The sequence below is a fragment of the Ceratotherium simum genome, chromosome 38 (assembly GCF_057802395.1).
Source record: "Ceratotherium simum simum isolate JZ-2026a chromosome 38, ASM5780239v1, whole genome shotgun sequence".
NCBI lineage: Eukaryota > Metazoa > Chordata > Mammalia > Perissodactyla > Rhinocerotidae > Ceratotherium > Ceratotherium simum.
In genome coordinates, this window is record NC_141937.1 from 9,209,100 (window position 1) to 9,222,375 (window position 13,276).

The window sequence follows — 13,276 nt, forward strand, 5'->3', positions numbered from 1 at the left end:
CAAATATCTTCTCCCAATTGTTAGGTTGTCTTTTCGTTTTGTTGATGGTTTCCTTTGCTGTGCAGAAGCTTTTTAGTTTGATGTAGTCCCATTTGTTTATTTTTTCTATTGTTTCTCTTGCCCGGTCAGATGTGGTGTTTGAAAAGATGTTGCTAAGACCGATGTGGAAGAGCGTACTGCCTATGTTTTCTTCTAGAAGTTTCATAGTTTCAGGTCTTACATTCAAGTCTTTAATCCATTTGGAGTTAATTTTTGTGTATGGTGTAAGGTAAGGGTCTACTTTCATTTTTTTGCATGTGGCTATCCAGTTTTCCCAACACCATTTGTTGAAGAGACTTTCTTTTCCCCATTGTATGTTCTTGGCTCTTTTGTCAAAGATTAGCTGTCCATAGACGTGTGGGTTTATTTCTGGGCTTTCGATTCTATTCCATTGATCTGTGTGTCTGTTTTTGTGCCAGTACCATGCTGTTTTGGTTACTATAGCTTTGTAGTATATTTTGAAATCAGGCAGTGTGATACCTCCAGCTTTGTTCTTTTTTCTCAGGATTCCTTTAGCTAGTCGGGTCTTTTGTTGTTGCATATAAATTTTAGGATTCTTTGTTCTATTTCTGTGAAAAATGTTGTTGGAACTTTGATAGGGATTGCATTGAATCTATAGATGGCTTTAGGAAGTATGGACATCTTAACTATGTTAATTCTTCCAATCCAAGAGCACGGAATATCTTTCCATTTCTTTGTGTCTTCTTCAATTTCTTTCAGAAATCTTTTGTAGTTTTCATTGTACAGATTTTTCACCTCTTTGGTTAAGTTTATTCCTAGGTATTTTATTCTTTTTGTTGCAATTGTAAATGGGATGGTATTCTTAATTTCTCTTTCTGCTACTTCGTTGTTAGTGTACAGAAATGCAACTGATTTTTGTATGTTGATTTTGTATCCTGCAACTTTACCATATTCGTTTATTACTTCTAAAAGTTTTCTGGTGGATTCTTTAGGGTTTTCTATATATAAAATCATGTCATCTGCAAATAGTGACAGTTTCACTTCTTCCTTTCCAATTTGGATCCCTTTTATTTCTTTCTCTTGCCTGATTGCTCTGGCTAGGACTTCCAATACTATGTTAAATAGGAGTGGTGACAGTGGGCATCCTTGTCTGGTTCCTGTTCTTAGAGGGATAGCTTTCAGTTTTTCACCATTGAGGATGATATTAGCTGTGGGTTTCTCATATATGGTCTTTATTATGTTGAGATATTTTCCTTCTATACCCATTTTATTCAGAGTTTTTATCATAAATGGATGCTGTATCTTGTCAAATGCTTTCTCTGCATCTATTGAGATGATCATGTGATTTTTATTCTTCATTTTATTAATGTGGTGTATTACGTTGATTGATTTGCGAATGTTAAACCATCCCTGCATACCTGGAATAAATCCCACTTGATCATGGTGTATAATCTTTTTAACGTATTGTTGTATGCGATTTGCTAGTCTTTTGTTGAGGATTTTCGCATCGATGTTCATCAGTGATATTGGCCTGTAATTTTCTTTTTTTGTGTTGTCCTTGTCTGGTTTTGGTATCAGGGTAATGTCAGCTTCGTAGAATGAGTTAGGGAGCTTCCCCCCCTCCTCAATTTTTTGGAAGAGTTTGAGAAGGATAGGTATTAAGTCTTCTTTGAATGTTTGGTAGAATTCACCAGGGAAGCCGTCTGGTCCTGGACTTTTATTTTTTGGGAGGTTTGTGATTACTGTTTCGATCTCCTTACTGGTGATTGGTCTATTCAAATTCTCTACTTCTTCTTGATCCAGTTTTGGAAGGTTGTATGATTCTAAGAATTTATCCATTTCTTCCAGATTGTCAAATTGGTTGGCATATAGCTTTTCATAGTATTCTCTTATAATCTTTTGTATTTCTGAGGTGTCTGTTGTAACCTCTCCTCTTTCATTTCTGATTTTACTTATTTGTGCCTTCTCTCTTTTTTCTTGGTGAGTCTAGCTAAAGGTTTGTCAATTTTGTTGATCCTTTCAAAGAACCAGCTCTTGGTTTTATTAATTTTTTCTATTGTTTTTTGGTCTCCATTTCATTTATTTCTACTCTGATTTTTATCATTTCCTTTCTTCTACTGATTTTGGGCTTTGTTTGTTCTTCTTTTTCCAGTTCCTTTAGGTGCATTGTTAGATTGTTTATTTGAGATTTTTCTTGTTTGTTGAGATAGGCCTGTATCGCTATAAACTTCCCTCTTAGAACCGCTTTTGCTGTATCCCATAAATTCTGGCATGTCGTATTTTCATTTTCATTTGTCTCCAGGTATTTTTTGATTTCTTCTTTGATTTCTTCGTTAACCCAGTTGTTGTTCAGTAGCATTTTGTTTAATCTCCACGTATTTGTGGCCTTTCTGATTTTCTTCCTATAGTTGATTTCTAGTTTCATACCGTTGTGGTCAGAAAAGATGCTTGGTATTATTTCAATCTTCTTAAATTTATGGAGACTTGTTTTGTGGCCTAATATGTGATCAATCCTGGAGAATGTTCCATGTGCATTTGAAAAGAACGTGTATTCTTTGGTTTTTGGATGGAATGCTCTGTATATATCTACTAGGTCCATCTGTTCTAGTGTGTTGTTTAAGGCCAATGTTTCCTTATTGATCTTCTGTTTGGATGATCTATCCGTTGGTGTAAGTGGAGTGTTAAAGTCCCCTACTATTATTGTGTTACTGTCTATTTCTGTTTTTATATCTGTTAATAATTGCTTTATATATTTAGGTGCACCTACATTGGGTGCGTAGATATTTACAAGTGTTACATCCTCTTGTTGGATTGTTCCCTTGATCATTATGTAATGCCCTTCTTTGTCTCTTTTTACAGTTTTTGTTTTAAAGTCTATTTTGTCTGATATGAGTACTGCTACCCCAGCTTTCTTTTCATTGCCATTTGCATGGAGTATCTTTTTCCATCCCTTCACTTTCAGTTTGTGAGTGTCTTTAGGTCTGAAGTGTGTCTCTTGTATGCAGCATATATATGGGTCTTGTTTTTTTATCCAGTCAGCCACCCTATGCCTTTTAATGGGAGCATGTAGTCCATTGACGTTTAAAGTAGCTATTGATAAGTATGTACTTACTGCCATTTTTTAACTTTTTTTTCTTTCTCAGTGTTTTAGCATTCCTTCTCTGTTCCTTACTTCTTCTATACAGAATTGATGGTCACTTTAGTTTGACCTCTGTCTGAAAGCTGTACTCTTTAACTCCCCTCCTCCCTCCTTTTATGTTTTTAATATCATATCTAACCTCTTTTTTGTGCATTTGTATCCATTACATTCTAATCATGGAAATAGATAATTTTTCCTATTTGTGGTCTTCTCTTTTCCCCTTAAATCAGTCCCTTTAACATTTCTTGTAGCACTGGTTTCTTGGTGACAAACTCCTTTAATTTTTGCTTATCTGGGAAAATTTTGATCTCTCCTTCCATTTTGAATGATAACCTTGCTGGGTAGAGTATTCTTGGCTGTAAGTTTTTTCCTTTTAGCACTTTAAATATATCGTGCCATTCTCTTCTAGCCTGTAAGGTTTCTGCTGAGAAGTCAGCTGATAGCCTTATGGGGTTTCCTTTGTATGTAACTTGACATTCTCTTGCGGCTTTTAGGATTCTCTCTTTATCTTTAATTCTGGACATTTTGATTATGATGTGTCTTGGTGTGGGCCTCTTTGGGTTTATCTTGTTTGGGGCTCTCTGTGCTTCCTGTACCTGGATGTCTGTTTCCTTCCTTAGGTTAGGGAAGTTTTCATCTATTATTTCTTGAAATAGATTCTCTGCCCCCTTGTCTCACTCTTCTCCTTCCGGGACACCTATAACACGGATGTTAGTGCACTTGATGTTGTCCCAGAGGTCCCTTAGACTGTCCTCACTCTTTTTAATTCTTTTCTCTTTTACCTGTTCACCTTGGGTAATTTCTTCTAGTCTTTCTTCCAGCTCACAGATCCGTTCTTCTGTATCCTCTACTCTGCTTTTGAGTCCCTCTAATGAATTTTTCATTTCCAGTATTGTATTCTTCATTTCTGATTGGTTCTTTTTTATATCTTCCATTTCTTTGTTGACATTCTCACTGAGTTCATCTATTCTTCTCCCCAGATCAGTGAGCATCCTTAACACTCTTAGTTTGAACTCTCTGTCGGGTAGGTTGCTCATTTCTGTTTCACTTAGCTCCTTTTCTGGGGTTTTGTCCTGTTCCCTTACTTGGAATGTATTCTTTTGCCTCCTCATTTTGCCTCTTTCCCTGTGCTTGTGTCTATGTATTAGGTAGGTCAGCTACATCTCCTGCTCTTGGATAGGTGACCTTATGTTAGTGATGCCTTAGGAGGCTTCCAGTGTGCTTCCCTCAGTTCTCAATGTTCCAGGGGTGGCCCCTATGTGGGCTACGTGTGTCCTTCTATTGTGGCCTGTTAGCTCTCCCTATAGGCGCCCAGGGAGGCTGAGTTATGCTCCTGGCCAGCTGTTGTAATGCTCAGCTGCTTGTAGTTGTTGTGGGCCCTTCAGTCTCTTTATCAGGTGTGGGGCACCCCAGCACAGTTGGCTGTAAGTTCTAATACCACATTTGTGTTGCAGTATTTCTTTTAACTGAGTAGGCCCCCAGCGTGGCAGGTTGTTAGGCTCAGGGCCTTACAATTGCAGTAAGCCTCTAGCCTATTATGTCTCTTGTCAGCTCTCTGAGGATTGCAGCTGGGTGGGGCTGGCCTCAGGCACAGGAGCACCCAATTGTTTCAGGCTTTGGAAGGTGGGGCAAACCTCCTATGTGGGTCTTTGAGAAGCACAAGTCTTCTGCAGCTGACAAGCCCTGCCGCCCACAGGTCCACACACACAGTCAACACAGTCCTGTCCCGTGTGAGCGCCCCGACCTCCCGAAGCGGACCCAGTCTCTCCACGGCGGGAGCCCCACACACTCCGCCACCGCCCCACACTCTCCACCTGTACCTTGTGCACACCCTGCCCCGCTCAAGTCGGCTCAGTTGCCAGGCTGCAGAGAATCCAGTCACCAATCTATGCAGGCCCACACGTTGCCTGAGGGCTTGTTGTTGGGTGGGGCCAGTCTCTAGGGTGGGCTGCCTGCCCTGGCTGAGCTGGATTAAATCGGTGCTCTAGTGGGTGGAGCAGACCCTGGGCTAGCAGGCCTCAGGGAGAACTCCAATGGCGTCTGTGTCAGCACGCTCACACCAGGCCACAACAATGGCCGCCACCAATGTCCCAGTCCCTGGAGAGGTCTCACCCCTCACCGAGATGCACTCAGGGCCTATTAGGTGAGTCTCTTGTCACCAAAGCACTGTGCACCTTTCTTTCTGGTGATTTTAGGATGCTTTCTGGAACGGGTGAGTTTGTGCGCGGGCCCTTTAAGAGCCAGTTTTAGTTTCTTTGTGAACCGGGTTTTCTGGGGGTGCTCCCCAATGTTTTAGTAGCAGGCAAAGTCAGATATTATGCCGCTGGTGTCGATTGTGCTGGGTCCACAAAATGCCCACAGCAGGGGCGCTCCCCGGCTCAGGGCCCCGCGCCTCCAGGGAGGCTGCGTACCTGTGCGCTGCTCCCGGCGGCCGTGACGCTGGCGGCTTGTGAAGGCGGCGTTTTTCCTCTCCAGAAGGGAGTCTCTGCCTCTTCCACCTCAGTTAGGATTGTCCGTTGTTGCAGGAGTTCCTCTCATCCAGTTTTCAGTTCTGTCTCAGGGGTAATTTTTCCACGAGTAGTTGTAAATTGGCTGTGTCCACGGGAGGAGGTGAGTTCAGAGTCTGCCTACGCCACCATCTTGACTCCGCCCCCCAACATTCACTTTTTAAAAAATGAATTCAGAATCCAGATCACATTAGGAAACAAGCTATCCAAAAGGTCAGTTAGCAAACATAAATGGGAATATATTCATGTCAAGAACTGGAGACAATAAGACAATCTGAAGAGATTCTAAATAAATTTGAAACATAAGGAAAGAGTATGAGGGGAAAAGATAAATTAACCTCTCCCAAAAAACTCAAACAGAAATTATACAAATTAAACAAAAAGCATGGAAGTGAAGTCTCAACAGGTGGGTTTAATAAAAAGTTACATACAATTGAAGAGAAGATTAGTGAATTAGAATATAGAACTGAGGAAATCACCTAGAATGTAGTTCAGAAAGATAAAGTGTGAAGTATAAAAGACACAGGGTAGAATGAGAAAGGCCAACATGTGTCTAATCAGAGTTCTAGAATAAGAAAATAAAAGAGAAAGATGGAGAGGCAATATTCAAGAGATGATGTCTGAAATTATTTCAGAAGAGAGGAAAAACATGAGTCTTCAATTGCATAAGTCGACTGAATCTGGGGCAGTGTTAATAAGCACCTAGACACATGGTGGTAAAACTTCAGAACATCAAAGGAAAAGGTAAAGAGAAAAATCTGAAAGCTATCTAAAAGGAAACAAAACAGACAAGCTACAAAGGAATAATAATTAAACTGACAGTTGATTTCTAAGAATCAATAATACATGCCAGAGACCATGAATAATGCCTTTTAAATACTCAGGAGAGGGCCGGCCCTGTGGCTTAGCGGTTAAGTGCACACGCTCTGCTGCTGGTGGCCCCGGTTGGGATCCCGGGCATGCACCGAGGCACTGCTTCTCCAGCCATGCTGAGGTCACATCCCACATACAGCAACTGGAAGGATGTGCAGCTGTGACATACATCTACTGGGGCTTTGGGGAAAAAAAGGAGGAGGATTGGCAATAGATGTTAGCTCAGAGCCGGTCTTCCTCAGCAAAAAGAGGAGGATTAGCATGGATGTTAGCTCAGGGCTGATCCTCCTCACACACACACACAAAAAAATTACTCAGGGGAAAACAATTGTCATCACCAAAATCTAAATTGTAGCTAAATTATCATTTAAAGTTTAAGCAAAATAAGACAATTCAGACATATGAAGACTAAGAGAGTTGAATGCCCACAGAATTGTAATGAAAAAAGTTACTAAAAGGTGTATTTCGGCAAGAAGGAAGTTGAATCCAGAAGCAAAGATGAAGAACCAAAAACACAATGGTGGCCAAGGAAATCAGTAAAATGTTCTGCTGCATCTAAAGAGTTATTGACTCGTACAGATAATAATAACAGCCGATTAAGTATTGCTTAAAATCAGGATGGAGCTGATATAATAGATGACAATATCACAAAAGATGGAAGAGAAGAGTTCAGAAGGAAGTTACACCATTCTTGACTTGTTCAAGAAGAGAATAGAAATAAATCACCTCTAGATTTTGTTAGAAAAACATAAGGTCAAGTTATATGTGTTAAAAATTAGTGGATGACTTCTAAAATAACAAAAATAGAATGTGTGCTTTCCAATTAGATGAGAAAATAAGGAGGTAAAAGAAAATTTGATCAATTCAACATGAGGCAGGAGGGGAGGAGAAAAAGAAACAAAGCTAAAAGATGTAGACAAGAGACAGGTAATTATTCCTCAAATTCAATTACAGCCTTGCCCAAATATGGTGTTACCTAAAGACTAAATTGTAAGTTAATCAACAATACTTGTTCAAAGTCATAAAGAGAAGGAGGAAAGAGAAGAAGAAATGTGTTAATATATATGCACACACTCATACACACACAAAGAGCATGTGAGAAAATATACACAGCTTCTACAGCCCCTCTATCAAATTGGTTGATATGTATAACCTCTTTCCTCCACAACCCATTCTGTGCTTCCTTTGCCCTCAGCCAAGGCTTCAACTTGTTGAGGTCTCTGTCTGACGTGGTGACTCAACCCTCCATTCCAAAGAGGTCTGAATCCTCAGTGGCCCTCCCTGTTTTTTGGTTGCTCTAGTTTTCCATTGGGCGTGAAAAGTATTAAAGGACAACCCAGAGAATCCTCTGGGTTCCAGACGTAATCCTCCCTGCCCGCAGTGTGTCCAACAACCAGATTTCCTCTTGGTGATTGGATGATCCATCCCACCTGTGGAGTAATGGCAGGGAAAACTCTGTCTCTCCTTTACTCTCACACTGCTACCACACAATACTTCTGACATTAGATGTGTGAATTTTCTCACACACCACGCAATTCTCTGTGACACCCGCTGGGTATCCTACAATTCAATTCAATTCTGACACTAACTGGAGTTAGTGCAGACCCCACAGGTTAAGGGTTCAGTCCCACAAGACTGGCCCCACTTCAGATGCCAATCACAAGTCCCGGATTGTCACCTGTGCTATAAGTCAGAGTTCCAACAATCTCCCTCCTCAGGTTCGATCATTTGCTAGAAGAGCTCACAGAACTCAGGGAAACACTTACATTTACCCGTTCATTACATAATAAAGGATATGATAAAGGATACAGATGAACAGCCAGATGAAGAGGCACATAGGGCAAGGTCCCGAAGGGTCCCAAGCACAGGAGCTTCTGTCTCTGTGGTGTTGGGGTGTGCCACCCTCCCAGCACATGGATGTGTTCACCAACCTGTAAACTCTCTAAACTCCATACTTTTGAGATGTTTATGGAGACTTCATCAAACAGGCATGATCAATCATTAACTCAGTCTCCAGGCCCTCGCCTCTTCCCAGAGGATGAGGGGTGGGCCTGAAAGGTCCATGTTTCTAATCATGGATTGGTCTTTCTGGTGACCAGCCCCGACCCAGGAGGCACCCAGGAGCCCACCAAGAGTCATTTCATTAGAACGAAAGACACTCCTATCACCCAGGAAATTCCAAGGGATTTAGGAGCTCTTGTTGGGAACCAGGATCAGAGACCAAATATTAGAACAAAAGATGCTCCTAGTGCCTTTACCACTTTGGAAATGACAAGGATTTTAGGAGCTCTGTGCCGAGAACTAGGGACAGAGACCAAGATATATATTTTCTCTTATTTTACAGATAATCCCCTTCTTTTCCTTTTCGTTCAGTGGCATGAGGATCCCAAACTGGTCAGATGGCAGTCTCAACTGCCAATTCAATGGAACCACTGCTGGGTCCCCTGGGGAAGCATTCCTCCCATATAAAACAAAATCTCCTGGAAGAGCTTCAATTTGGGGCAACAGGAAGCAAAAATTCTAGAAGAATGTTATTAGATGTAATCATGAGATTCTTGACCTATGAATACTGGCCTAGGCAGAAACATCACTATTTGCTGAAACTCAATAAACTAGCAAGATCACATCCATTAACTGGGGAAGGTGAATCCAATTCACTTTTATCTATTTTTCTCCCCAGCTACATGGCATCCCGCCAGCTGTTTAGTAACCTTACCTAGTGAAAGCTTGCAAATAATCTACCTTTTTAATTATTTCCCCCTAGCCTGAAAGAGTGCCAGCCTTGGCCTTTCTGAATTTCTTAACCTCTTCCAAGACAGCATAGCCATCCAGTTGCCATCTTCTCTCATCAGAGAGAGGACATCCCCATTGCAGAATCCCCTTTTCCTGGGGATAAGAGTGTTTCCTCAGAATAGCAATGCAGTACTTTCCACGAGCATGTGGAAGCTTCCCTCCTGATGCTCTGAGCTGCCTATTAGTTAAAGATACAACACATCATATTGAGTCAACTCTATATGTTTTCATAACCCTCTGCAAGTGAGGCAAGATGTCAGACATTCAGAGAGCTTCACCACTCCACACATCACATGGGCCCCTCTCTCCAGGAAAGGCCTGATCCTGTGCCTTCCCTGCCTTACTTAGCCCATCAGGTTCCTCCCATTTGACTCCATGTTTTAATGACCACATATGAAGTGTAGCTACAGAACTTGGAGACAGTTTCCTGTGTCATTTCTGGCACCCATGTCACTACTTTATAATCATATTTCACAGCTTATGTTTTCATCTTCTGTCTTGGTGAAGATCAAAACAATGTCCCCAAAAAAAGCCAAGAGCTGATTTGGGGGGATAAACACCCGACCCCCTCTCCCAGGAGAGAAAACATTGAACATTTCTTGATTTTTCTTCTTCCTTCACATGAACAAAAACATGACGTCTTGCTGAGTTGAAGTGCCCTTTTGTCTCGCTGTCAACTGAGGTTGTAGAAAAGAGAAGAATCATGTATTTAGCTTGTAGTTTGCACAGCCACCTAGAGACAAACAAAAATAATACAAACAAACACAAAATAACCCAGGCTGCCCCTCCCTCGAGAAGGTGATAGGTAAAAATCTCATGAAAATCACAAAACGCAGCAGGCTGGTAGGGGCAGGGGGTGGAGGAGGAGAAGGGAGCGCAACTGTTGAGTATCAAGAGGGTATTTTTTAAAATTTCAAATCATAGAAGGATGGGGCTGTCTCTGGAGTTTGAATTAAAAAAAAAAAAAAAACCAGCATCTCTCATTGCTCTTGACAGGCCACATGCGTAAGGGAGAGATGTGTTACCAAAACACATTTCCCTTGGCAACAAAAATGTGCTGGGGGAGAAGGCGCCAAAGACCGTCATTCTAGCAAAGTCTGGGTCCTTGATGCACTCCAGATCTCACAAAAATAAGTTTTGAAGGAAGACTTAGATGTCTGTTTACTTCCAAAGAACAGTCTGTGATCGCACAGTATGGGTGACATCTTTAAGGAGAATGAATTTACACAAAGAGAACCACAAAAAAATGCATGGCAGCTTCCTCACTGGTACCTAACTGAAGATGCCACTGAACGCTTGCCCTAAATCTTGGCAGTCTAAGTAACGTGAGGTGCCCTGGTGGCAACATGAGACAGGAAAACTAAATGCCACCATAGATCTTCTTTATTATTTCAAGTAGAAAGTTGTTGTTGCAAACATATATATATTAGGACTGGCAGGTCAGCCTGCCCTACAGAGGAACTGGACTTTTTCCAGAGGGCCAGCAGAATCCCCTTTGTTAATCTTTGGGAAAATGAGAGAATTGCTATGCTGACCTACCCTTACCTTCTCTTCTGTCCTCAATTTCTCCCTCCCCACCAGCCGGAAGTCCTCCCCAGGTCCTGGCATCTTCAAAGTTCGCTGTTACGTGTTAGAGCTGCCATGTGCTTCTGGGATGGTTGAAATCTTTTGAAAATATGCTGAGGCTAAATGATATTTATGGGTCCCTTGTTTTGCACTCGCTATTTATTCCATTCGTCTTATTCAGCTCAGATCTACTCGTCAAGATAATGCGATCCTCTCCTCCTAAGTCAGGGGACGATGAGCACCCCCCACACCCTTGGCTCTCAACTTCTTCACTCTCTGCCAAAGCCACAGTTGTTTTCTTCCCACAGTTTTCATGGTAAATTGAAGTTAGAAGCTTCATAGAAAAAAGAGCTTGATAAGAGTCCAGAAGTCAAGAAATATCTTGCTTCTAGGGTGAATATTTCCTGCATGTTCAGAATTTGTTTTTTCCCTGCCTTACAAAAGTTATGTTACGGTACACAGTGGTGGCCACTAAGATTGAAAGGGACACTTTCATGTTTGTCCTTGTCAAGAAGGAATGTTTCGTGTGTACTCATGAGTCTTTATTCATCCTTCAAAGCTCCTGATAATTTCCAATTCTTCCGTAAATTTTTCTTTTCATTATTAAGTGCCTACTGTCTGCCTGGTCTTATGCTTTTCTTTTGTTCTATCATATTATGCTTTTTATTTATATCTACAACAAAGCTGGAATCTCCTAAATATGAGGTGGAAGGAAATGTCCTTTTGCTGACTTTTGATGCTTTCCAAAAAAAGTAATGGAGAAGACAATAACCTTCATCTATTATTATTATCTTTTATTATCAAAACACTTGGCCACTGAAGACATCATTGCATAAGATGGAGACTGGGTGGGGATGGTCCCCACTCAGCTCTTTTAAGGATGCCATATCCCTCGTGCTATGCCAAATCTCAAATTTAGGTCTGTTCTCCACTCGGAAATGGGGACCTGGTGGAAATCTCAAGTCATTTGCACCAATGGCTGCCACATCCAATCAAACCCACTGATGGCTCCTTCTTCAAGGGCCTCATACTTGCAGATCCAGAAATGTTTGCTGGTGCTTATCCTTTCTTTCCAGACACTCTCTGGATACTGAATAGATGGCTAATCAAATGACAGCTATGGATAGAAAAGAAGACAAGAAGACCAAGCTTCTAAATTGGGGCTGCTCAGGGCTCTCACAAGGTAGCTGGCTTAACTTGGGGCATTTCCATTATGCTTCAGAATTGAACAGAGAATACAAATCAAATTCTCATTTTCTTTTATCCAGGTCTTCCAAGAGCTACCGATTCAAACAGAAGCTGCCTCTCTCTGACTTGAGGGTAGTCTCCTGTGATACAGCGGAAGAGCAGGAGGAGGACGAAGATGGTGATCTCATCATCCGTAGAGGAAACGCTCTCTTTTTCATCATGGCCTCGGACCCATGTGTCACCGAGTTCCCGTGAGTGCTGGCAAGTTCAATTGCAGGTTTACAACACTGAGATCCTCTGGAAGTCCCTGGTCCTTTAATTAACTCACGGCTGTTACAACAAACAGAGTGTGAAAATGTCTTCTCAAGAATCAACAAGGGAGGGTCTGCGTTATCATTAGCGCAGGGCTACCTAAAGCCTATTTTTGCTCTTTCATGCATTTCAGCAAATTAATTGCTTTTAAAGAAATTTAAAAAGTAGGTTATGGGCAAAGATAAGAAAGAAGAGAAATAGTTGATTTTTGGTAGTCACTACTGATTCTAGGACTCAGGCTATTAGTTTTATTTCCCTGTAAAGGGTTTATTACACAAACAATGGCATTTATTTTCCTTAAAGTACATTGTGAGCATGTAACCCAGCGAGTGAGTCCATCACTTAGGGAGTTGAGCACAGGAACAAGAGCTGCTCCCTGTCCTCATCTTTCATGAGAAGGTTCAGAGCAACCTTAGGCTTCTCCTCACAGCAGAGTTGAAATGGGGATGTTTATTTCCTTATTACACGTCGTGTCTCTAGAAGCCCCTTTATGGATCCCAGGATTCTGATGTATGTAGAAGTGCGGTAAGGATGATGACACGCACACATGCATTATTATCATTATTCCTTCTTTGCTTTGGGAACGGTTGTCCATGTCAGCTGTGTCAAAGGGAATAAAACCTCAAAAAAGACAGTGCTTGTTCCTTCAACATGGGACAAGAAGGTAATGTAAATATAGATCCATTGTGTCTTCAACATTCTTTGCCCCATTGACCCTCATTAGCCACACACAGTGCTGGGTCTCTTTCCATCTTCATCTGCACAGAACCAGGGAGCTCCCACCCACAACTTGCTGTTGGTCCGGAGCCTAGCACATAATAGTACTCAAAAAAATATGTGTTGAATTGAAGTAAATCTTCCTGCTCTTTTCTGGTGATTTCTCTGAAGCCGTCTTCAT

General features: G+C 41.5%; 1 protein-coding gene across 1 annotated transcript in view; it reads left to right on the forward strand.

The window, feature by feature from the left end:
• The window catches only part of LOC147912242 (uncharacterized), a 95,999-nt gene extending 83,103 nt beyond the window's left edge, over nt 1-12,896 (forward strand). Inside the window, exon 6 of the mRNA XM_087424960.1 lies at nt 12,147-12,896. Coding sequence (XP_087281086.1) covers nt 12,147-12,321 — 175 coding nt within the window. The 3' untranslated portion in view covers nt 12,322-12,896. The remainder of the gene's footprint in view (nt 1-12,146) is intronic.
• Nucleotides 12,897-13,276: the final 380 nt, after the last annotated feature.